The sequence below is a fragment of the Staurois parvus genome, unplaced genomic scaffold (assembly GCF_062004578.1).
Source record: "Staurois parvus isolate SC_StPar_1 unplaced genomic scaffold, SC_StPar_1.0 ptg000220l, whole genome shotgun sequence".
NCBI lineage: Eukaryota > Metazoa > Chordata > Amphibia > Anura > Ranidae > Staurois > Staurois parvus.
The window spans coordinates 980,123-1,005,128 of NW_028318016.1; the positions used below are offsets into that span (position 1 = coordinate 980,123).

Sequence of the window (25,006 nt, forward strand, 5' to 3'; positions counted from 1 at the left end):
CCTGTTGCTTTGCCTCAACCCCAAGAACAATCTCTACCCCTCTGGCACTCCAGATTAGATGAGTCAATGCAGACACCAACACAGATATTTGAATTTTAGAAAATAATTTACTGGATATATTAAGTCAATAAGAAAACAGACCCACAAATATACTCTCTGGTTACAGAGATCAGTCTCCCACAGATTTATAACTATTTCTATTGAGACACAGTCAGATCTTCAGTAGGTCTTTGATCCCAGGGGTAAGAGGAGACCCTTGGTTAGTCATCTCCCTCTATGCCCTGATGCCACTGGAAATAAACAAAATATATTGACTTTGAGTAGAGGTTTCTCCTTTAAATGACTAAGCAGTTATTCAGCAATAATAATATACAGTCAGCAGCCTCCCCACACATGGATTCCCTTTGGACAGGGGAGTATCAACGGTGAGTGTGTTCCTTAATTCCAGCCTGCTTATGGTGAGGCACAGATTTGTCACTGTGCAATAATAACAACTGGATGAAAGAGATTAGCAGACAGTACTCCTCAACAGCAATTTCGGAGTTAAAGTTGTCTGCATGCAGTGTCTATACATGGAGGATTGTTGGGCATACACCTGCTCACCAAACCTCTGGATGGTGGCACAACCAAACTCCACTGCATGATGTCTGGCAATACAGGACGTCACTTGATGGCCTCTGTGCAACCCACTGGTGAAGAGACCTGCGTAATGCCCAGTCCAATCTTCAAATAATGCCACGGTCCCTTCTGTAACCCAGAGTCAGTTTATGGCCAGCTATAGCCTGCTGTCACATCACAGTGCCAATCCAGGCTCTAGAAGGACCACGACCATATTGTCGGGTTCCACCCAGCTGCTCCCACCCCCTCTCCAGCTGGAGCTAGCTGCTCCCACCCCCTCTCCAGCCCGATACTCTAGTGAAAGCTGCTGGGGCAGAGCAGAGAACAGTGACTGACAGTGTTCACTCTCTACTCCAAGCAGTTTTTTTTTTATACCCCAATACATTTCCTTTAAAGCATTAGAAAACTCTAGAGGACAAGTCAGCACAATTTCAATCAGTAAAATCCAACTTACATGTCGGTCTTTAAACTTTTCAAGATGCCCCGTTCAGGAATTATCGCCCACTCCCTCTGTCCATTACGTCACTCATGTACGCAGTGTAAATCCTATTCACAGCACACTGATCAATGTAGCATATTTACATCATTGTATTTCCTCAGCACTGATATGATGCTCTAGCATATCCCTGCATTATACTGTGGCATTCTTGTTGCTGTGGATTTGCTGCATTGAGTTTACAACCACTTTAAAGAGGAGCTCCAGGATCCCCCCAAAAAATTAAAAGTCAGCAGCTACAAATAATATAGATGCTGACTTTTAATATAAGGAGACTTACCTGTCCAAGGATCCAGTGATGTTCTCACCTGAGCCGATTCTTCAATTGGCTTCAGATGCAGGCACTGGCATCTTAAGTAAGGAAAAACCGGTTTCCTGCTGTGCATTGTAAATGGTTCCACAGTCTTCTGAGACCTGTGAAGTGTCCAAAAAGGCTGTAGAGGGGGGCACCCAACTTGCGGCTCAGATCACTGCGGCACATCTGACCGTCAAAGTGGAAGCGGGTACCTGTCAAAACCAGGCACCCCCCCCAAAAGTTCCAAATGTGGCAGTGAAGGGGGGGGGGGGGGAGATACAAAGAACCGGAACCTCCGCTTGGGTGAAGTTCCACTTTACATTCATAAATATATTTTTCTTTAAAGTGTTATTAAACCCAAAAATGTAATATATTGCAGTTTACCAGTCCCTAAGCCTCAGTTCACATATATGCAGCCGTGCGGGCTGAGTTTTGCGTGGGCAAGAGAGCCCATTAATTTGAATGGACTCCCATGCCCCGTGACACGCAGAGAAGTCCCTGCACTGCTTCTGAAGACGCAGCCTCCATGGATACTCATATCACAAATCCCAGAGGCTGCAGGATCTTCAAATGTGTATGTACTGTTGTGTATCATCAGGAAGCTGTTTGTCTCTTAGGCCTCATTTCCACGTGGTTGGTTGTTTGGAGAGGGGTGAAAATGTGACGATTTTGCTGCCCCCCCAACCGCTCCCCCTTAAACGGCAAATGCAGCCAAGGGGGTTTATATTTACTGCAAACAGTGATGCTTTACATCACAGGGTGGCAACAGTTATCTTCACTGTAGTGTTCAGCAGGCAGTAACGCCCACTGTATGTGACCCATTCAAATGTATATATAAGAGGTCAAAGGTTAAGTTCACCTTTTGGGAAAAATAATAAATGCTCATATTTCTGCTAAAAAAAAAGTGCATTATTTTTATCGCAGGGGCCTGGAAAGCATCGGACTCATGATTAGCAGATTGCAGGTGCAATACCAGGCTCCTGCAGATTCTCGGTACTTCTGTCTGCCAATACCTCCCATAAAGGCAGGCAGTTACCAAAGAACGGGAACATCATGGGACTACGAGAGTGCTCACCAGTGTCCTACAATTCCTTGAGAAGTACACGTTGCTTGCTTCAGTGGCAGACAGTACTTGTAGTCCACTCATTCACAGCTTGCTGTGAAGGAATGAGGCGGCTGTGTGAGAAGAACCCCTGTCTGCTGTCACAGGAGGAGGATCAGGGTGCGGGTGGATGACTGCTGGAGCATATTGCAAGTTACACCGTGAATATGGGTGTAACATGCTCCCAAAGGTGAACACACATTGGACACAGAGACAGGACGTGTGTTACTAGCCCGATCACCAGCTGAAATTAAAATGGAGAATAAATAAAACTAAAACAGCAACACATTCAGGCTAGATTCATCTGTGCGGGTGGTGCCACTGCGGATCCGCGTGAAAATCCGGACCCGCGGGTGGGTGCCATTAGTTCTAATGGCACGGCACCTGCACTGGAAAACGCAAATGTACTGGGAACCAAGGTTCCTGTGTGGGCTGCAGTGCAGGGAATTCTCTGCGTGTCACTGGGCATGGGAGTCCATTCAAATTAATGGGCTCTCGTGCCCACGCAAAACTCAGCCCGCACGGCTGCATATATGTGAACTGGGGCTTAGGGACTGGTAATATATAATGGAATTTTCTTTTCTTTTTAATACTAGTAATGGAGGCATCAGCAACTTATAGTGGAACTGCGGTGGGCATTCTGACACCCCCAGTGACACTAATACAGTGATCAGTGCTAAAAAAAAAAAAGCAGTCACTGTACTAATGACACTGGGCAGGAAGGGGTTAACATCTTGGGCAATCAAAGGGTTAACTGTGTGTGCTTTACTGTGTAAGCATGCTGCTTTGTATTGCTCTGCTATGCAGAGCAAACCAAAGTAGCATGCTGGAGCAGACAGGGGAGAGATCTGTATTGTTTGCATACATACCTCTCCTCTGTCCGTGTTCTTCAGCGATGTCGGCAGAGAATCTCCGACTGTGACTTGGTGATTGACAGCTGTACCAACCAATGGCAGCGTACAAGTACCCCCTACACGGAAATGCAAAATCATGTCTATATATGTGATTATTCGCAGTCCTGCAGCAGTATTTGTGCTATAGGGAAGCGGTTAAACTTGTTTAAAACTATTTCTTCAGTTAATTCCTGGTTTCCAGGCCTAGGCAAATGATGTCATACATCCCAGGAGACTTCAGGATGGAAGGAGGGATTTTCTCAACCATGCACGCCCTCCTGTCAAGAGCCGATGGATTCCAGGAAGCAAATACTACATAAATCACCTGCCCCTATTCAAGATGGCCTCAGACAGAAATGCTACTGGGTCCTTTTCAGCATGATTTCTCAGCAAGATAAAGCATGGAGAAATGGACAGATGGAGGAAATTGAATATTATTGGTTCACACTGAATGAGATTTCAGAGTGGTGCTATTTGGTCCCATTTAACCACTCGACGACCGGGCTATAGCCGAATGACAACTACAGCAGGGTCGTCTAGTTCTGGGAGGGCGTCATATGACGTCCTCCAGAACCGTGCCTCCTGTGCACACCTGGCAAGCTCTGTAATTGCTGTATCCCTTGGACACAGCTGATCACATGACATGGTCAAAGGCCAATCATAGCACCCTTTTACCCCGTGATCAGCTCTGTCCAATGACACAGCTGGTCACAATGTAAATACAGTTGCTGGTTATTGGATGCACTGGTAAGAGCTGGTAATTGGAAAGTGTATCAGTGCAGCCCCAGATTTGACCTTCAGTTCAATCCCAACAACGTCCACCAGTGCCATCTATCAGTGCAGCCTCATCTGTGCCTCCCAGTCAGTGCTGCCTAGCAGTAAAGAAGAAAAGTTCTCGATTTGCAAAATTTTATAACAAACTAAGAAAAAGTTTTTTATTCAAAATTCTTGGTCTTCTCTCATTTGATTAGCAAAAAAATTAAAAAACCCAGGGGTGATTAAATACCACCAAAAGAAATCTCTATGCGTCTCAAAAAAAAAAATTCATATGGGTACAATATTGCATGACTGCACAGTAGTCATTCAAAGTCCGACAGCACTGAAAGCTGAAAATTGACTGGGCAGGAAGGGAGTCAAAGTGCCCAGTAGGCAAGTGGTTAAAGAGCGACTGCAAAGTAGCACTGATACAGACACAGGTACGATTTCAGTACGATTTACCTTATAGTCTATGAAAATTAAATCGTACTAAAGTGGTGAAAAAATAATGCAGGAACTATTTTTCAAATCTCACTACTTGCAAGTGCACCTATTAAGACAGGTCCATAGAAATACATTACATGCAACTTCCAGTGCAATTTGTAAATCGCATGTCACAATGGCATGAACCAGGACTTAAAAATGAATTAAACAGCTTGTGGTCCTCAGATGCAGTGTAGTTCTACTATAAGTTAAAGTGGCGTTCCACTCACCTATCAAAAAAAAAAAAAAAAATTCAGCGGCTACAAAAACTGTAGCTGCTTTTAAAAAAACACACACTCACCTGCCCCACGATCCAGCAATGTGTCCCCTGCAGCCTGTTTTACCGACAATCTTCTCTCTCTGGGCACCGGCAACTTCAGTGTGGGCACCTGGCTGTGATAGCTTGCAGGTTCACAGCCAGGTACCCACTGCGCATGCGCAAGTAGCGCTGCACTTCCTGAATGGTCCTGTAGTCTTCTGGGACCGGTCACATGTCCCGAAAGACTACAGGGAACGGAGGACACCTTCTGATCGCCTAGGCCAGGGGTAGGCAACCTCTCTAGCTGTTGTGGAACTACATTTCCCATGAGGCATTGCAAAGATTACAAAACTGAGTTACAGCTATGACTTGCAGAGGCATGATGGAACTTGTAGTCCTGCGGCTCTCAGGTTTCCTACCCTTGGCCTAGGCAATCGGAGCGGAAGTGGGCACCTGTCAAATTCAGGTATCCGCTCCCCAAAGGTTCCAATCCTTAATGGGGAGCGGGGCACCAGTCTTTAAAGCGGAACTTCCCCTTTTGGGTGGAACTCCACTTTAAGCCAGAGAATTAGGAAGCCAGTCAAGCAATGAGCATTTTCAAATGAGGCCCAACAAAGGCACCCCCATGTCCCATGCCAAGTCCTGATGATAAAGGTTGCACCGTATCCTGCCCATGTATTGAAGGCCTGTCCATGGTGTACAGCTGACAGCACCATTTACCTCCAGCCACTTCACTGACTGCCAGCTCTATCACATCTTGCACTGTATGGAAGCCCGCAGCTACCAGCCTCGCTCTGATGGATGGAGCGATAGGAAAGCTGCCCACCTCCCGCTGCATACCCTACACGGCTCTTCCAGGGTATACTGCCGCCACATTACCAAGCCACGCCCAATAGTGGGTGGGCCCCGAGTTTCAAGCGACCGAATACAACATTAGAGCGGGAAGCACATGTATACGGAGACGTGACTGATTAACATGTAAAGATAGATATACTTCTTTTCTGCGAGTTTTGTAAGTTCGCGTTAACGTGTGGGAGCGCTCATCCAAAAAGAAGTAACAATGTCACATGGCGTGTCCTACTATTAGGCTTGTGTTTGTCTTCGGCAAAATGGCCGCCGGAGCCAAGTACCTGTAGACACATTTGCATATGATTTAATTCCCTAGTGGCGGGAAATGTAACAGCGGCTTCTAAAGAGAAATAGAAGTGATGTGACGACGATGGAGAGTGTTGGTGTCTGAGGTAATGGTAAAGATGTAGAAGAATGTTCTCATCGTGTCTGCCTACAGCAGAATAAAAATGAATTGGAAACAATTCGAACTCAAACATATGGGGGCACAATTAGTGAGGGATGGTGTCCAGTTATGTCCCTGTCTATAGTGTCCACTACTGGCCTCCACCTCAGCTAATGACGTCTATTTGTGGAGAGTTATTCTATCCTGCTATGTCAGCTTTTAGATTATTTTTTGATAGAATAGAAAAAGGTTTAAAGTATAAAGGTAAAACGTTCTTTTAGTCTGGATAGAGTGCAGAGGGATTAGAACCCCTGTCAGTTTTTTGTTTTTAACCACTTGCCTACCAGTTACTTCCCCTCACCCCCCTTCCTGCCCAGGCCAATTTTTATCTCTCGCGCTGTCGCACTTTGACAGTTGCGCGGTCATGCGCAACATTGTATCCATATGAAATTTTAATTTTTTTCACACAAATAGAGCTTTCCTTTGGTGGTATTTAATAGCCGCTGGTTGTTTTATTTTTTGCGCTATAAGCAAAAAAGTGCAAAATATTTGCAAAAAAGTTTTTCTTTGTTTCTAATTTTGCAAACAGGTTATTTTGTCTCCTTCACTGATGTGCGTTTATGAGGCTGCACTGATAGGAGGCACTGATGAGGTGGCACGGATAGGCATCACTGATGGGTACTGATGAGGTGGCACGGATAGGCAGCACTGATAGGTGGCATTGATAGGCGGCACTGATGATGCTGCATTGATAGGTGGCACTGACTGGCGGCGCTGCTGGGTACAGGTGGGTGGAACTGATGGGCACAGGTGGGCAGCACTGATGGGTACAGGTGGGTGGAACAGATGGGCAGCACTGATGGGTACAGGTGGGCAGCACTGCTGGGCACTGATCATCAGGGCAGCAATCATCAGTGCCCTGATGCTCAGTGCCGATCCCTTCGCTGACCATTGCCGCTTCTTGGCAGCATGAGGAAAGTGCAGCTGATGACTGGCAACTGTATTTACCTGGTGATCTGCTGTGTCATTGGACACAGCTGATCACGTGGTAAAAGGCCGCTGTGATTGGCATTTTACCGTATCACGTGATCAGCTATGTCCGTAGGACACAACGATCACCAGAGGCGCACAGGGGACGTCCTCCCAGAACTAGACAACCGTGCTGTAGCCATCCTTCGGCTATAGCGTGGTTGGGAAGTAGTTAATATCAGAAAACCGTGTATTATAGAATCCAGTAGGGACACAGAAAGTAAGGCACTTATTTTCCGGTATAGAATAAGAATATTGACACATACGGAACAATGGGTATGAGACAATGTCAAGGTAGTAGAAGTATACAAAGTGATTGTAGTTTAAAAAAAATGCAATGTCAAAATCTCACAGTAGCAAGAAAACAAAAGAAAAAAAGTATATACTACTTGAAGTATTAAAAAGTAGAGCTTCGTCAAGTAAGAATTCAACCGAGAAAAAACACATAACCCCGCCTTCAAATGGGTAAGGGTAGGGAAACCAGAACCCAAAGTTTTAAGAAGGTGTAATGTAATGCTGGATGCAATAACTAAAAGCAAGTCATATACACAAACAATAGACAGGTAGTCACACAGGTACGTTTAACCAGCATTTACACCATTAATTATTCTAAGCATATGAAAGACCCTATACCAAATAAACACCTGTCCTGGCACATCATAGCATTCACTCGGCACTCCAAGAAATAACAATCCAACCGCAGTATTCTTGCACTGTCAAAACCTCCACGTTTATTATCATACGACACACAGGATTATATATCTTATAGACACATCATTTGACAGCGTCACAGTATAGAATTAATACATTACCAAAGCTATGGAAAGGCAGGAAGGAACAGACCCCATCGGAACCATAATGCACAGGGTCACAAGGAAGCCGTAAACACGACCAATCGATAAGCCCATATAGCCTTGGCAAGAGTCCCAGCATCCGAGCGTCCTCGTCTGCTAGAAATGCTGCTCCCAATAGATCCCGCTTAAACTCCCAGCTTGTAAACCCTTTTCCTAGCAGCTTTCCTGAAGTGGGCGGGCACCACACCCACTCTAGGAGGAGCTAGCAGAAAGGTTCTATGAGGATAAGAGAGTCACGCCTAGCCACTATATTGAATAAACAACATTTCCTATATGATTGAGGTTGACAGGGAGTCTTTGTCCGCCTCTGTGATCAGCTGGCGGAAGTGGTGGCTGGTTGATTGGGTTTCCCGGATTGGACAGGCTCCCTCTCCCCTCCCAGTGGATGGGACAAGGCTGGCGATAACAATAACTGAATTATTACAACAAAAAAGTAGATAAAATACAAAATTAAAATAAATAAAATGACAAATGTATAATATTCTGCACATAACAATGGTCAGATAATATTACCAATAAAAATATATATTAAAAAGTAAATAAAATAAAAATAATAACAAAAATTATCTGCACATAACAATAATCACATTACAACAAGAACAAAAATAGATACAAATATAATTAGAAAAAAATATCACATTAAATACCAATATAAATAAAAATAAATATATTTCATAAAAATAAAGTAAGACAAGAAATGAAAATTAAATAATAAAAATAAAATGAAAATAATTAAAATAAATACATATAATAATGTGCAGATAACAATGAGATAATAAACAACATTATTGAAAAACAAATATAAAATTAAAAGAAAATTATTAAAATAAGATATATACAGTATATATACAGTACCTTGAAAAAGTATTCATACCCCTTGAAATTTTCCACATTTTGTCATGTTACAACCAAAAAACGTAAATGTCTTTATTGGGATTTTATGTGATAGACCAACAAAAAGTGGCACATAATTGTGAAGTAGACAGAAAATGATAAATGAATTTTCAAAATGTTTTACATATAAATATCTGAAAAGGGTGGTGTTTGTATTCATTTACTCTGATACCCCTAATCAAAATCTAGTGGAACCAATTGCCTTCAGAAGTCACTTAACTAGTAAATAGAGTCCATCCGTGTGTAATTTAATATCAGTATAAATACAGCTGTTCTCAGAGGTTTGATGGAGGATATTAGTGAACAAACAGCATCATGAAGGCCAAGGAACACACCAGACAGGTCAGGGATAAAGTTGTGGAGAAGTTTAAAACAGTTAGTTTATAAACAAATATCCCAAGCTTTGAACATGTCATGGAGCACTGTTCAATCCACCATCCAAAAATGGAAAGAGTATGGCACAACTGCAAACTGACCAAGACGTGGCTGTCCACCTAAACTGACAGGCCGTGCAAGGAGCGCATTAATCAAAGAAGCAGCCAAGAGGCCCATGGTAACTCTGGAGAAGCTGAAGAGATCCACAGCTCAGGTGGGAGAATCTGTCCACTGGACAATTATTAGTCATGCACTCCACAAATCTGGCCTTTATGGAAGAGTGTCAAGAAGAAAGCCATTGTTGAAAGAAAGCCGTAAGAAGTCCTGTTTGCAGTTTGTGCGAAGTCATGTGGGGATCACAGCAAACACAGCATGTGGAAGAAGGTGCTCTGGTCAGATGAGGCCAAAATTAAACTTTTTGACCTATAAGCAAAATGCTATGTGTGGCGGAAAACTAACACTGCACATCACCCTGAACACACCATACCACCATGAAACATGGTGGTGGCAGCATCATAAAAATCCTCCCAAAAAATAAAAACAAAAATATAAATTTATATAAATAAAATAAATAAAAAATATATAATAATGTGCAGATAGCAATGGATTTCGCCTCCAGTTCTATTGGTGGGAGGCGGTGAAGTTGGGGGGTCGGTGGTGGCCATGGTCTAAGGTGTTGTAGTATGGCAGGGTGACATTCCCCACCTCGTGTAGCCCTCCATCTCCAGCAGCTCCCCAGAAGAATGTGATCTGGGCCAGGCATCTATACGGAGAACACCTGGCTGTGACTGGTGGCGCTCTCTCCGCCAATGGGCAGCAGGGGGCGGGACTGGACTGAAGTGTGCCTCCACCAAGCAGGGGGAGATGACATAGGCTTTGGGATAGCCTGCAGAAGGCAGCGGGGGTGGTGGTGGTATTTCTCCTCCTGCTGCCTGTAAAAGCGATTCAACAGCTAGTTAGCCGCTTGGATCACTTTTACAAGAGACGACCTTTGGCTCTAAGCCATGCCACTTGCCCGCAGCAGGGCTAAATGTAAAATAACTTCTTGCCCGGAACTGCATGTCCCAGGCGTCAGACAATAGGAATTGAACATCCCTGATGTTACATGATACACCCTGAATATGAGTGTAACGTGTTATGAGGTGAACTTATCCTTTTAGTTTATCTTTGGGACCACGTTTCATGTTACACCCTAAGACCTCATGCACATGCGCGCCTGAGACTGTACAATGTAAAATTCAGGCGTGTTCCCTGCTTGGGAGCTACAGATTTGTGTACAGCCACCGTAGTATTCAGGTTTTGTACTCAGGTATATGCTGGTGCTTGTATAAACAAAGTGCATGCATGCAGACATACAACCCTGGATGGAGACAGTTTACATGTAGGCATGTGAGTGTTTTTACAAGTACTTACTGTGACCCATATACAAAAAACTTGGGAGTGCCACTATAAGCACTGCAAAAATTCCCCCTGCAGTCCACAGCACAGATCGGGTGTAGATGTACAAACAAGCTCATCCAGGCTAGCAGAAACAGATCGGAAAAGCAGAAGGTTGGAACGCCGCACACCAGAACCCAGCCTCTATATAGAGAGGTAAAGTCTGAACTCCTAAACATTTTCTTCTGACGTTTTTCATCCCCCCTACAGGGCTTAATCATAGAGATGAGATGGTAACTTAGATAACAGGCTTTTATACATTATCAACCATATAAACAGTTAGTGATACACAGATATAGACAAACAGAAATAGCTGGGCTGGAGCCAAAACAAGTCCTGGCATGAATGTTAAAGGGGATGCTCACCCTTGAAACAAAAAAAAAATGCACAATCAAAAATAGAAATAATAATAATAAGATGGATGATAAAGGGCTAAAATCCTGAGTATGTGTAGTGACAGAACAAATCCCATTAATGATTGACTAATTGCCTGCCCTGCTAAAAATCTAATAAGAGTTTTTGAAAAAATACTAATTGATCATTTTAATGCTAAAAAACCTGGTACCATAAAAACAAAAAAATCTTTATTATTACACCAAAAATTGATAAAATCGTTACTGAAAATGTTGTGGAATATAACAGGGAATAGACAAAAATATGGAAAAACTACATGATTTGCAGGTGTGAAAGTGATAACATGTTTTGCATTGAAAACGGAAATTATGTAACATCTGGGAAGCCATACTTTCGTCATTCACTGCGTGCTGTGCATGGAGTCATATCAGAGCTTACCAATCTTCAAAGAGGGCAAATTGTTGGTGCCCGCTTAGCTGGTTCCTTTGTGACTGGAGTTGCCAATTTGCCATGTTTTAACGTACAGTATCAAAGGTTATGACGGCATAAACAGTTTCCAGGAAAACATCTGATAAGCATAAACGTGGTCGACATGGTCAACTGACCGTAAGAGACAAAAGAACATTGCGCAGTATTGTGACCCAGAATAAGAGAACAACTACTGCAAAAGTGACTGCAGATCTCAATCTCACTCTTCACTTCCACAACAGAGTAAGTGTAGTAGTCAAAGTGTATGTAAAGCCAAAATGTTTTTGATTCACGTATGGGCACACCAATTGTACCCAAGTCCCAAGTCGATACATCGATCAACTTGGATACTTCACATTTCTGTCCAAAACTAAAAAACTTTTTGGTTTCAGATGCACGTCAATGCACAGGTTACAGCCAGTTTCAGCCTCTCTGTGAGGTCTTTCTGTTATATAATGTGGTGTTACAACTGACAGTTTTTGGTCCCTATTTTTCTGTGACTATCTTGAAGCAGCTGAGGTTCTTAGTCATGAGCTGGCCTGATTAAATTCAACCTATGTAGAACAGGTCTTTAAAATAAAATTTATATGAGAATGCTAGTGTATAGAAACATTGTTTGCATGTATGCACTGCTCAAAAAAATTAAAGGAAAACTTTGAAAACACATCAGATCACAATGGGGAAAAAATTCATGCTAGATATCTATACTGATATAGACTGGGTAATGTATTGGGAATGTAAGGATGCCCCATTGTTTGATGGAAAGGAAAATTATTAACCTACAGAGGACTGAATTCAAAGACACTCCGAAAATCAAAGTAAAAAATGATGCAGCAGGCTAGTCCATTTTGCTGAAATGTTATTGAAGCAACTCAGAATGGCACTTGGTAGTTTGTATGGTCCCGACGTGCTTGTACGCATGCCTGACAACTTCGGGGCATGCTCCTAACGAGGCGGCGGATGATGTCCTGGGGTATTCCTCTCAGATTTGGAACAGAGCATCACTAAGCTTCTGGACAGTCTAAGGTGCAACCTGGTGGCGTCGGATGGCCCGAAACATGATATCCCAGAGGTGTTCTATTGGATTTATGTCAGGCGGGCATGGGGGCCATTCAATTGTATCAGTTCCTTCATCCTCCAGGAACTGCCTGCATACTCTCGCCACATGAGGCTGGGCATTGTCATACACCAGTAGGAACCCAGAACCCACTGCATCATCATAGGGTCTGACAATGAGTCCAAGGATTTCATACTGATACTGAATGGCAGTCAGTATGTCATTTTCTAGCCTGTAGAGGTCTGTCCGTCCCTCCATGGATATGCTTCCCCAGACCATCACTGACCCACCACCAACACAGTCATGCTGAACGATGTTACAGGCAGAATAATGTTCTCCATGGCTTCTCCAGACCCTTTCTCATTGGTCACATGTGCTCAGGGTGAACCTGCTCTCATCTGGGAAAAGCACAGGGCGCTAGTGGCAGACCTGCTAAATCATGGAATTCTATGGCAAATGCCAATCGAGCTCTATGGTGCCAGGCAGTGAGCACAGGGCCCACTAGAGGACGTTGGGCCCTGAGGCCACCCTCATGAAGTCTGTTTCTGATTGTTTGGTCAGAGACATTTACACCAGTGACCTGCTGGAGGTAATTTTGTAGGGCTCTGGCAGTGCTCATCCTGTTCCTCCTTGCCCAAAGGAGCAGATACTGGTCCTGCTGATGGGTTAAGGACCTTCTATGGCCCTGTCTAGCTCCCCTACAGTAACTGCCTGTCTCCTGGAATCTCCTCCATACTCTTGAGACTGTGCTGGGAGACACAGCAAACCTTCTGGCAATGGCACATATTGATGTGTTATCCTGGATGATTTGAACTGCCTGTGCAACCTCTGTAGGGTCCAGGTATCGCCTCATGCTACCAGTAGTGACACTGACCTTAGCCAAATGCAAAACTAGTGAAAAACAGTCAGAAAAGATGAGTAGGGAAAAAATGTCAGTGGCCTCCACGTATAAAACCATACCTGTTTTGGGGGTCATCTCACTGTTGCCAATCTAGTGCATCTGTTGTTAATTTCAGCTGAAACTGATTAACAACCCCCTCTGCCACTTAGCTGACCAGATCAATATCCCAGGAGTTTAATTGACTTGATGCTATACTCTGATTAAAAAGGGTTCCTTTTATTTTTTTGAGCAGTGTATATACAGTGCCTTGTATTCATACCAATTGAAATTTTCCACATTTTGTCATGTTACAACCAAAAACATATTGAGATTTTATGTGAAAGACTAACACAAAGTGGCACATAATTGTGAAGTGGATGGAAAATGAAAAATGGTTTTCAAAATTTTTTATAAATAAATATCTGAAAAGTGTGGCGTGTATTTGTATTCAGCCCCCTGTGAGACAATACTTTGTAGAACCACCTTTTGCTGTAGTTACAGCTGCAAGTCTTTTTGGGTATGTCTCTACCAGCTTTGCACATCTAGAGAGTGCAATTTTTGCCCATTCTTCTTTGCAAAATAGCTCAAGCTCTGTCAGATTGGATGAGAGCGTCAGTGAACAGCAATTTACAAGTCTTGCCACAGATTCTCAATTGGATTTAGGGCTGGACTTTGACTGGGCCATTCTAACACATGAATATGCTTTGATCTAAATCATTCCATTGTAGCTCTAGCTGTATATTTAGGGTCGTTGTCCTGCTGGAAGGTGAATCTCTGCCCCACTCTCAAGTCTTTTGCAGACTCTAACAGGTTTTCTTGTAAGATTGTACAAAAAATGGCCACTGTCCCATCTATAACTGGGCTTTCTCAGCAAGGAGCACATGTGCTCCTTGCTGTGAAGGCCAGTTATAGACTGGGACAGTGGCCATTTTTTGTACTGTTGAATTGTTAGTGAGGGGGCGCACTGCACACCTTAGCTGCCATTGTGTTACATGCTGGCTGTCCAGTGCTCTCCTATACCTTTAAGGAGGGGTGGGCTCCCTCAGGTCCACCTGCCCTTGGTCTATCCATTAAATACATGTTCCTCTACTATGGGTGCTCTCAAAGTTTGTAGAGTTAGGAACTACAGAATATTGGGGTACTGTGACGAGGCTCTGTAGCTTACGCATGTATTTGCAAATGTGTGCTAACTAAACCCCTGTTTTTAACGCATACTGTTAGACAGGTTAATTCGGTTTGTTTGCAGGCTGTTAGGCAAGCTGAGCTGGGAATTTTTCTCTTTAGTTTTCTTCTAAGATTGCCCTGTATTTGGCTCCATCCATCTTCCCATCAACTCTGACTAGCTTCCTTGTCCCTGCAAAAGAAAAGCATCCCCACAACATGATGCTGCCACCACCATGTTTCACGGTGAAGATGGTGGTTTCAGGGTGGTGTGCAGTGTTAGTTTTCCGACACACATAGCGTTTTGCTTATAGGCCAAAAAGTTAAATTTTGGTCTCGTGACCAGAGCACCTTCTTCCACGTTTGCTGTATCCCCCACAGGGCTTCTTGCAAACCGTAAATGGGACTTCTTATTGCTTTCTTTCAACAATGGCTTTCTTCTTGCCACTCTTCCATAAAGGCCAGATTTAAGTAATGCACGAATAGTTGTCCTGTGGACAGATTCTCCCACCTGAGCTGTGGATCTCTTCAGCTGCTCCAGAGTTACCATGGGCTTCTTGGCTGCTTCTCTGATTAATGCTCTCCTTGCCTGTCAGTTTTGGTGAACGGCCATGTCTTGGTAGGTTTGCAGTTGTGCCATACTCTTTCTATTTTTGGATGATGGATTGAACAGTGCTGTGTGAGATGTTCAACACTTGGGATTTTTTTTTATAACCTAACCCTGCTTTAAACTTCTCCACAACTTTATCCCTGATCTGTCTGGTGTGTTTCTTGGCCTTCATGATGTTGTTTGTTCACTAATGTTCTCTAACAAACCTCTGAGGGCTTCACAGAACAGCTGCATTTATACTGAGATTAAATTACACATAAGTGGACTCTATTTTTGGTGAGTTCTGAAGGCAATTGATTCCACTAGATTTTAGTTAGGGGTATCAGAGTAAAGGGGGCTGAATACATATGCATGCCACACTTTTCAGATACTTATTTGTAAAAAAGTTTGAAAACCATTTATCATTTTCCACCCACTTAACAATTATATTTATATATATATATATATATATATATATATATATATATATATATATATATATATATATATATGTATATATTACACATGGACAGTAACATGGAAACACTACATGATTTACAGGTATGAAAATGACAACATGTTTCGTGTTGAAAGCGGGAGTGATGTAACATTCTTTTGCTACCGCTGTGTGAAGAGACACCTAGCTAACAGGTGGGAAGCCTCAATTTCAGTTGATTGGACATGATTAGGAAAGGCATAAACCTGTCTATATAAGGTCCCACTGTTTACAGTGCGTGTCAGAGCACAAACCAAGCCATGACGTCCAAGGAATTGTCCGTAGACTTCCAAGACAGGATTGTATCAAGGCACAGCTCTGGGGAAAGGTACAGAAAAAATTCTGCAGCATTGAAGGTCCCAATGAGCACAGTGGCCTCTATCATCTGTAAATAGAAGAAGTTTGGAACCACCAGAAATCTTTCTTGGCCACCTGGCCAAATGAGCGATCAAGGGAGAAGGGCCTTAGCCAGGGAGGTAACCAAGTACCCGATGGTCACTCTGAAAGAGCTCTAGTTTTTCTCTGTGGAGAGAGGAGAACCTTCCAGAAGAACAGCCATCTCTGCAGCACTGCACCAATCAGGCCTGTATGGTAGAGTGGCCAGACGGAAGCCACTCCTCAGTAAAAGGCAAATGGCAGCCCGCCTGGAGTTTGCCAGATGGCACCTGAGGGACCATGAGAAACAAAACTCTCTGGTCTGATGAAACAAGATTGAAATCTTTGGCCTGAATGCCAAGCGTCATGTCCGGTGGAAACCAGCTACTGCTCACCACTTGGCCAATACCATCCGTACAGTGAAGCGTGGTGGCAGCATCATGTTGTGGGTAGTTTTTCAGCGGCAGGTACTGGGAGACTAGTCAGGGTCAAAGAAAAGATGAATGCAGCAATGTACAGAAACATCCTTGATGAAAACCTGTTCCAGAGCGCTCTGGACCTTAGACTGGGGCGACGATTCATCTTTCAGCAGGACAACAACCCTAAGCACACAGCCCACATAACAAAAGAGTGGCTACGGGCCAACTCTGTGAATGTCCTGGAATGGCCCAGCCAGAGCCCAGACTTGAACCCGATTGAACATCTCTGGAGAGATCTGAAAATAGCTCTGCACCAACGCTCCCCATCCAACCTGATTGAGCTTGAGGGGGTACTGCAAATAAAAATGGGAGAAACTGCCCAAAAATAGATGTGCCAAGCTTGTAGCATCATACTCAAAATGTCTTGAGGCTGTAATTGGTTCTAAAGGTGCTTCAACAAAGTATTGAGCAAAGGCTGTGAATACATGTACATGTGGTTGTTTTTTTGTTTTTTTTATTTTTACTAAATTGCAAAGATTTCAAAACAAACTTCTTTCACGTTGTCATTATGGGTATTTTTATTTGTAGAATGTTGAGGAAAAAAATGAATTTAATCCATTTTGGAATAAGGCTGTAACATAACAAAATGTGGCAAAAGTTAAGCACTGTTAATACTTTCTAGATGCACTGTATATATATATATCTATCTCAACACATGGTCACATATAGTGGCAGCCATTACTATTGTAATGTAATCTAATGTTGTCTGTTGTGTTTTTTTTTCCCAGAAATACAATGTCACGTTCAAATATTGTTCTACCACCTTACCCTGTCCAGCTTGGATCAATTAAATTTGACTCTTGTGAAAAACAACTTCATGAATATGTAAGAAGTGGGAACTATGGCAAAACTAAACAAATGCTCAAGAAAGGTAAGCATTTTGTTTGGTTTTACAGCACCTTTCAGTAGACTTAAGCACAATATCAGAGAGAAGACCTAATTTGCAGCAATAACCCAGCAAGATCCCATATTCCTCTGATTATCTCTCAGCATTTACCATCCCTGACCCCATGGGGCAAGACATAGTGGTATTATTATTATACAGGATTTATACAGCGCCAACAGTTTGCTCAGCACTTTACAATATAACGGGAGACATTACAGCAACAATACAGTTCAATACAAGAGGGATAGGAGGGCCCTGATCCTGGGAGCTTACAATCTAGGAATGTAAGAAAGGGGCAATAATCTGTTCACACTCATGTATATTTGATTAAACCTGAAGATTTTGTAATCTAAGTTATATTATTAACCTTACTTTAATGTAATGAGCTAAATAAATGTTTTATAAAACTCAGTTTTGTCAAAATCTTGGAAATTGTTCTTATGTTCATTGAGATATTGATTAAAATCTTACTTTTCAAAAGGGGGTGTACTCATTTATGCTGAGCACTGTACATCCAAGAACACATTATATGTGCCAAAAAGTCCAAAGCAGCCAATTTCCTTGCAAATTCCAATAAACGTGTTGTGTATCCACTTCCACCTCAGTATTTTTCTCCTTATAGTGCTGCATTCTGTTAAAAGGAAACACCTCTTCACCCTGCTGATAGTGTCTGTACTCTCACCCTTAAGTGATAGGGCTTCATGTAATGCTTCTATTCCTTTTGGAGTTTAAAGTGTTGTAAAGGCTTAAGGTTTTTTTAAGCCTTAATCCATTCTCTGATTCTCTGCATTAAAATGAAAAACCTGTGCAGCTCACCCCCAGCCCTCCTTATACTTACCTGAGCCCAAACTGGAGCCAGTGATGTGCACAAGAGCAGAGGCTCTCAACCTCCTTATTGGCTCAGACAGAATGGCTGCCACTGCTGTCAATCACAGCCAGTGAGAGAGAAGCTGAGGGCGTGGCCGAACTTCTTATGGTGGGCACTCAGTGTGGAGAGGAGCCAGTAATGCCAGTGGGGGACCCGAGAAAAGGGGCATCAGTGCTGCTTTGTGCAAAACCATCGCATAGAGCAGTTTTGTGTTTTGTTTTCTTAAAGTCCGCAAACGTGCAACTATAACGAAAAACCCGTAAGTGTTCACAAAAAAAGTGCAAGTGCAAAACACCACACAAAAAAGTGCACTTAGGGGTGTGCTTTGTCCTTCCCCCGAAGGGGATGGACCACTACCCTGATCCCCCGGGGCACGAAGCTCCTGACAGGGACAAGGTTCCCATTTGGTCCTCCTGGCCAAAAGGCCTGGTGGACCACCGTTCCTTGTGTCCAGCCGAAGCCGGACACCCAGTACTTGGTCAGGGGCTCTCCTAATCGCATAGAGCAGTTAAGTATACAATGTTTGTTATTTTAAAATAGTTATGCATCTACAATCACTTTAACATTCTTTAGGCTCCATTCACACTTAGGCATTTCAAATCATAGGCAGAACATCCGTGATTCTGCCTGTGAGTTGAAAACACACTGTGAAAATGTGAAAACGCACATTCACGTGTTCAGGTGCCATTCATTTCAATGGCACCTTAAAACAAGGCGATGATCAAAATGACTCTGGAACCTTCTTTGGGCATCGCACGTCCTGCAGTTTTGTTTGCGTGATTGCAATGTGTTTGTTGCATGGAAAACCGCGCAGTGAACGTGGCAAAAATGCCTCATGTTTTCAGGTGCCATTGAAGTGAGTGGCACCTGAACACACGTATGCATGTTTTCACATTTTCACAGCGTGCTTTCAAATCGCGGGCAGAATTGTGGCTGCTTCGCACACAATTTGAAACACCTAAGTGTGAATGGAGCCTTAGACTTCTCATGCATTCCCAGGAAAGTAAAACCACTGAAATTTTATTTAAAGTGTTAAAAACATCATAGTACTCATATCCTAAATAATAAATCCACTACAACATGACACAATCCTCCCAATACAGCACATACTGTAAAGAAATAGACAAGCCCAGGGGGATATTCAGCCCACCGCTGTGTAGTTTATCCAGAATCAGCTTTCTCCACCAATTGTGATTACATGACACCGGAGCTTCGCCTTACCCATCCGCAAAGACTTCATCAGACTTTGTCAGAGGCCACGCTGGAAAATAAAAATCCTGGAAGTCTCTCCAGTTAGCCATTGAACGGAAAATTTTCCAGTTAGTATACTGTGTTCTTCAGTCAGAAGTGACATCCCATCTGTGTTCCAGTGGCACAAGACTCTGCTATTCAGGTCAGGCCAGTTATCTGGGGATTTCTTGCTGAGTGTAGGGACCAGGGCTTTGGCAGTTTACCTGACCCGGTCTCTGAAGACACCAGCTTGTGAGTGTGTGCCATTGGGTAATCTTAGAATTTTCACCAGTTAGCCAAGAAGTGCAGGTTTTCCCAGTTAATTTGATATACTGGCTACCTGTCTATGTTTCAGTTCAGGCCAGTATGTAGGGTTTGCTTGTGGAATTCATATGGCACTGTTCCTGTCTCTGAAGGCTTAATGTGAGTACCTAATTGGAATATGCTTTGTTGAAAATGTCCTCTATATAGTACTAAGGTAACGTGTGGTATTGTTACAGAAGCAACTGCAGCTGATTGATCATTCTCTGTTTACTTCTTTGTTTTATGCTTTTATGTTATTTGCGAGTTTTAGAGGCACCCCTCTGGCTAGTATAGCAGCAAGGTAAATAAATTGCAAAAGAACAACAAACAACAGCATTCAGGAATACATTATTTGTGAATATTGCCTCCCTCCCATAGAGGGTGGACCAGAAGTAGATCCTAGCTGGGCAGCACAGATTAGGCTGGCAGCCACAATCTACACATGTAAGGGTTATTGGTGTAGGAACATATAGGTCCCAAGCATATGTTATTTATCAGGCACTGAGCAAGCAGGTCATGTTGTGACCCCAGCGGGTCAGGTAGTGGAAGAGTATACCCTACAACTTGAATGATAAAGGGACAGACCTATCAGAGCTCATGTCTGCTTGGTGTGTGGGGGAAATCTTGTCCCTCTTCTCCTAAGATGTCTCTGGATGACAGTGGCCGGGTAGTGTGGCTAGCAGAGAACACTGTGAGTATCAGTAGGGACAGTTCGATCATAGAACAGAAGATATCAAAATCAGGAGCCTACATTGAGGTGACAGACAATAAGTTCTCACAGTTCTCTGAACGAGGGGTCCATTAGGGTTCTCTTCTGAATGTTCCATCTTATTAAAGTTGAACGATTCCTCTGGGATCATGCAGGCAGTGTCAGTGAGGGCCCCAAAGAGGCCCAGTGCAGGGCCGAGATGGCAGGAATCTCTAGCATAATAAAGAGCTCTGGAAGTTAAATAGGTGTTTGGAGCATGAATGATAGCCTTTACGAATTATCAAATGAAATGGATACCCCCAATGGTATGTTGCATCTACTTCCCGTTTGTTATTCAGCAGCGGTTTCAAACTGGCTCATCTGCAATGTCCTTCTGCATAAGTTAGGGGGGATTTGAATAGAACTGCCATCAAAGTCTACTGGACCCAAGTTCCTCGCTCTACGGAGGATTTTCTCTTTAATGTTGTAAACGTGTACCCTGCATAGTGTGTACCACCTTTGCTCTTTTTTGAGAGGATTCAGGCCCTGGATCTTGTGAACTCTGTCCAGATCGAGTTCTGTGTTGGGGTCTCTGTCCAGGACTCTGTTTAAGATGATGACAACTATAGCACGAAGGTCACTGGCCATTGTGGCCTCTGGAATCACCCTTAGTTTCAAGTTATTTCTAGTATTCTCTAAATTGTCTCACCCTTTCTCACCTTTGCTCCACCGAGGAATGATATTCTCCAAAGCATCTACCTAAGTAGTCAGGGAATGCAGTGCATCTTTCACCTCACAGAAATCAGCTGTTATGGTCTGCTGCATTGTCTGAGTTAAATGTTCCATGTCCTTTTTAGTAGTGAGGGTAGACAAAAAGGCTCTGGACTCAGGGCCTGTTAACATACAGTGAGGAACAGAAGTATTTGAACACCCTGCGATTTTGCAAGTTCTCCCACTTAGGAATCATGGAGGGGTCTGCAATACACATTGTAGGTGCATTCCCACTCTGAGAGACAGAATTAAAAAAAAAATTCAGGAAATCACATTGTATGATTTTTAAAGAATTTATTTGTCTTGCACTGCTGAACATAAGTATTTGAACACCTAATTAACAGCAAGAATTCTGTCTCTCAAAGACCTTTTACTGTGCCTTTAAAAAGTCCACCTCTACTCCACTCATTAATCTAACTTAGTAGCACCTGTCTGAGCTCTTTAAAGACACCTGTCCACCGCACAGTCAGTCAGACACCAACCACTACCATGGGCAAGACGAAAGAGCTGTCAAAAGACACCAGAGACAAAATTGTGGACCTCCACAAAGCTGGAAAGGGCTACGGGGCAATTGCCAAGCAGCTTGGTGAAAATAGATCAACTGTTGGAGCAATTGTTAGAAAATGGAAGAGGCTAAAGACGACTGTCAGTCTCCCTCGGACTGGGGCTCCATGCAAGATCTCACCTTGTGGGGTATCACTGATGATAAGAAAGGTGATAAATCAGCCCAGAACTACAAGGGAGGAGCTGGTCAATGACATGAAAAGAGGTGGGACCACCTCAAAGGTCACTGTCGGTAGAACACTATGCTGTCATGGTTTCAAATCATGCATTGCACGGAAGGTTCCCCTGTTCAAGTCATCACATGTCCAGGCCCGTCTGAAGTTTGCCAATGACCATCTGGATGATCCAGAGGAGGCATGGGAGAAAGTCATGTGGTCAGATGAGACCAAAGTAGAACGTTTGATCTAAACTTCACTCGTCGTGTTTGAAGCATGGGGGTGGTAACATCATGCTTTGGGGGTGCTTTTCTGCGAAGGAGACAGGACGACTGCACTGTATTAAGGAGAGGATGAATGGGGCCATTTATTGTGAGATTTTGAGCAACAACCTCCTTCCCTCAGTCAGAGCATTGAAGATGGGTCGTGGCTGGGTCTTCCAACATGACAACGACCCGAAGCACACCGCCAGGATAACCAAGGAGTGGCTCCGTAAGAAGCATATCAAGGTTTTGGAGTGGCCTAGCCAGTCTCCAGACCTAAATCCAATAGAACATCTTTGGAGGGAGCTGAAACTCCGTGTTGCTCAGCGACAGCCCCGAAACCTGACAGATCTAGAGGAGATCTGTGTGGAGGAGTGGGCCAAAATCCCTGTTGCAGTGTGTGCAAACCTGGTCAAGAACTACAGGAAACGTTTGACCTCTGTAATTGCAAACAAAGGCTTCTGTACTAAATATTAACACTGATTTTCTCAGGTGTTCAAATACTTATGTTCAGCAGTGTAAGACCAATACATTCTTTAAAAATCATACAATGTGATTTCCTGAATCTTTTTTTTTAAATTCTGTCTCTGAGTGGGAATGCATCTACAATGTGAATTTCAGACCCCTCCATGATTTCTAAGTGGGAGAACTTGCAAAATCGCGGGTGTTCAAATACTTCTGTTCCTCACTGTAGCTCGATGGAAGGCCTCTGCTGAGGAAAATGCTGGTCCATAGATGTAAGCCCCTAGTCCAAATGAATAGTGTCAGACCTAAAGATCAAGGTTTGTGTGGTCAGATCTCGAGGGTGCTCACCTGAGTGTGGAGGCATGAAGTCTTGTAACAGTAAGCAGTGGGTAGATTCCTGGGCGAAAGTAGCATGTGGAACCATATTGACTTCTTGCTGCTCGGTTGAGGAGAGAAGTAATCAGCAACTAAGAAACTGCGGGTAGATGGTCCGATTCCCGAGGTCATCTTGACCCCCTTGGACACGTTGGGGTGTAGGGGTTGACTGTGTGAGACCAGACTGTTTGGTAGGTTTGAACGGAGCTCTGGCAGGATGTAACCTCACTCCGTCATTATCCGGCCACATCCCCTTGTTAGGTCTTGAAGTTTGAAGTGAAGTGGGGTAAAGTTTAGAGAACATAATTCTGATAAGTCATTTGGCAACAAAACTTCTAGGTATTTAATGTGAGATGTTGCCCACTTAGCAGTGAAATTAGTATTTAGTCTGTGAACTGTCACCTTTGGGGTCAGGTTGCGTGCTTCTTATTTTGGGCATTTTATGTGATAATTGGATAGTTTACCATAGGTAGTAAGCTCGACCATCAAATTGGGGATAGTGACTTCAGGGTTACTAAGGAAAAATAACAACTTATCTGCATAAGCCGAGACTTTACAGTATGTTGATGTGAACCAACGGTTAGGGTCCTTCTGTACAGTCCTAAAGAAAGGTTCTAGTGTCAAAATGAAGATGAGGGAACACCCTTGACGTGTCCCCTTTTTTAAAATTTTTTTTTATATAGAACAACGAATTTCCCTAACTTTCCTGTTTAAAGCTGGGTATACACATACTGAAATTCAGCTGGTTCAGCAGGAACCAGCGAAATTTCAGTATGTGTGTACTGCTCGTTGTCAAAAAGGCCTACTGGAAAACCAGCATCTGATCAGCGCTTGCAGCATTGATTAGTGTATTCTAGGGGGATGGGTGAGAGTCTCTGCTGTCAGAATACAGTAGCACAGCAGGAGAAATCCCTGCATCCACATTGTTTGTGTTGATGGATCTGTGAATGTTTTGTGTCAACCCACTGGTTAAATGAAAACCCTGCTTTAGAGGTCACATTTGCACATGAAGAACAGCTTATACCTTATGTGTACAAATGCAAATATAAAAGTAGAGCTTTTGTAAGCACTTTTAAATTCCAGACAGATCTTTTCAAAAAAGCTGAAAAGTTTGGTGCTGTGTTTTACAACTGAGATTCTAACATTTTATGTAGTTACAGTGCTTGTATATGATTATTATATTATTGTGTGTCTCTAGAGCAGTGTTTCTCAACCTTTTATTAGTCAAGGCACCCTTTAAAATTTTGGACAGTCTCTAGGCACCCTCTAAAATTATAGACAGTCTTGAGGCACCCCATTCTAAAATGTAAAAAACTATTCTAATAGTTTTATATAATGCAGCAGCATCCACACATGTAGGACACCCAACATTAGAGATGATTTATTCTTCCAAAGCAAATACATTTTTGCACACTGGTACTGACTAGTATTCTAATGTTCCTCTCCTCTCCATTTTCTTCATCACTGTGCTAATATGACCCCAGCACTGAGAGAGAGGGGCAGGGGAGGGTGAAACAAGGATGCTGTGCAGTCAACCGATATCCTCCTTATGAACTGATGATGTCATTAGTTGTCAGGACACTGGCATCTAGAAGGTCATAATAGTGCACAATGAAAACCCGTGGCTTTGTGTAACTAAAAGGCAGGCTTGTTCCACCTGCTGGCTAGTATACAAGTCTTGGATAATTTTTAGATATTTTGCCAAGACACCCCTGAAGACCTCAAGGAAACCCAGGGTACCTGGTCACCCTGATTGAAAAAGGCAGCTCTAGAGCATGACAGAGTCCCATACTATCTGCATTTCATATGTAACATTTTATTATACACATTCCATGGGAGATTTCTGTATAAATG

General features: G+C 43.1%; 2 protein-coding genes across 3 annotated transcripts in view; one reads left to right on the forward strand and one right to left on the reverse strand.

Annotated features, from left to right (window-relative positions):
* Nucleotides 1-5,798, reverse strand: part of RAD51C (RAD51 paralog C) — a 100,264-nt gene extending 94,466 nt beyond the window's left edge. The window contains exon 1 of one of the 2 annotated variants that reach the window (XM_089679186.1): nucleotides 5,623-5,798. In XM_089679186.1, the coding sequence (XP_089535312.1) occupies nucleotides 5,623-5,740 (118 nt within the window). In that variant the 5' untranslated portion in view covers nucleotides 5,741-5,798. The remainder of the gene's footprint in view (nucleotides 1-5,622) is intronic. The other variant, XM_089679185.1, reaches the window with a different exon arrangement.
* Nucleotides 5,799-17,316: 11,518 nt separating this feature from the next.
* The window catches only part of TEX14 (testis expressed 14, intercellular bridge forming factor), a 206,445-nt gene continuing 198,755 nt past the window's right edge, over nucleotides 17,317-25,006 (forward strand). The window contains exon 1 of the mRNA XM_089679189.1: nucleotides 17,317-17,455. Within this exon, the coding sequence (XP_089535315.1) occupies nucleotides 17,320-17,455 (136 nt within the window). The 5' untranslated portion in view covers nucleotides 17,317-17,319. The remainder of the gene's footprint in view (nucleotides 17,456-25,006) is intronic.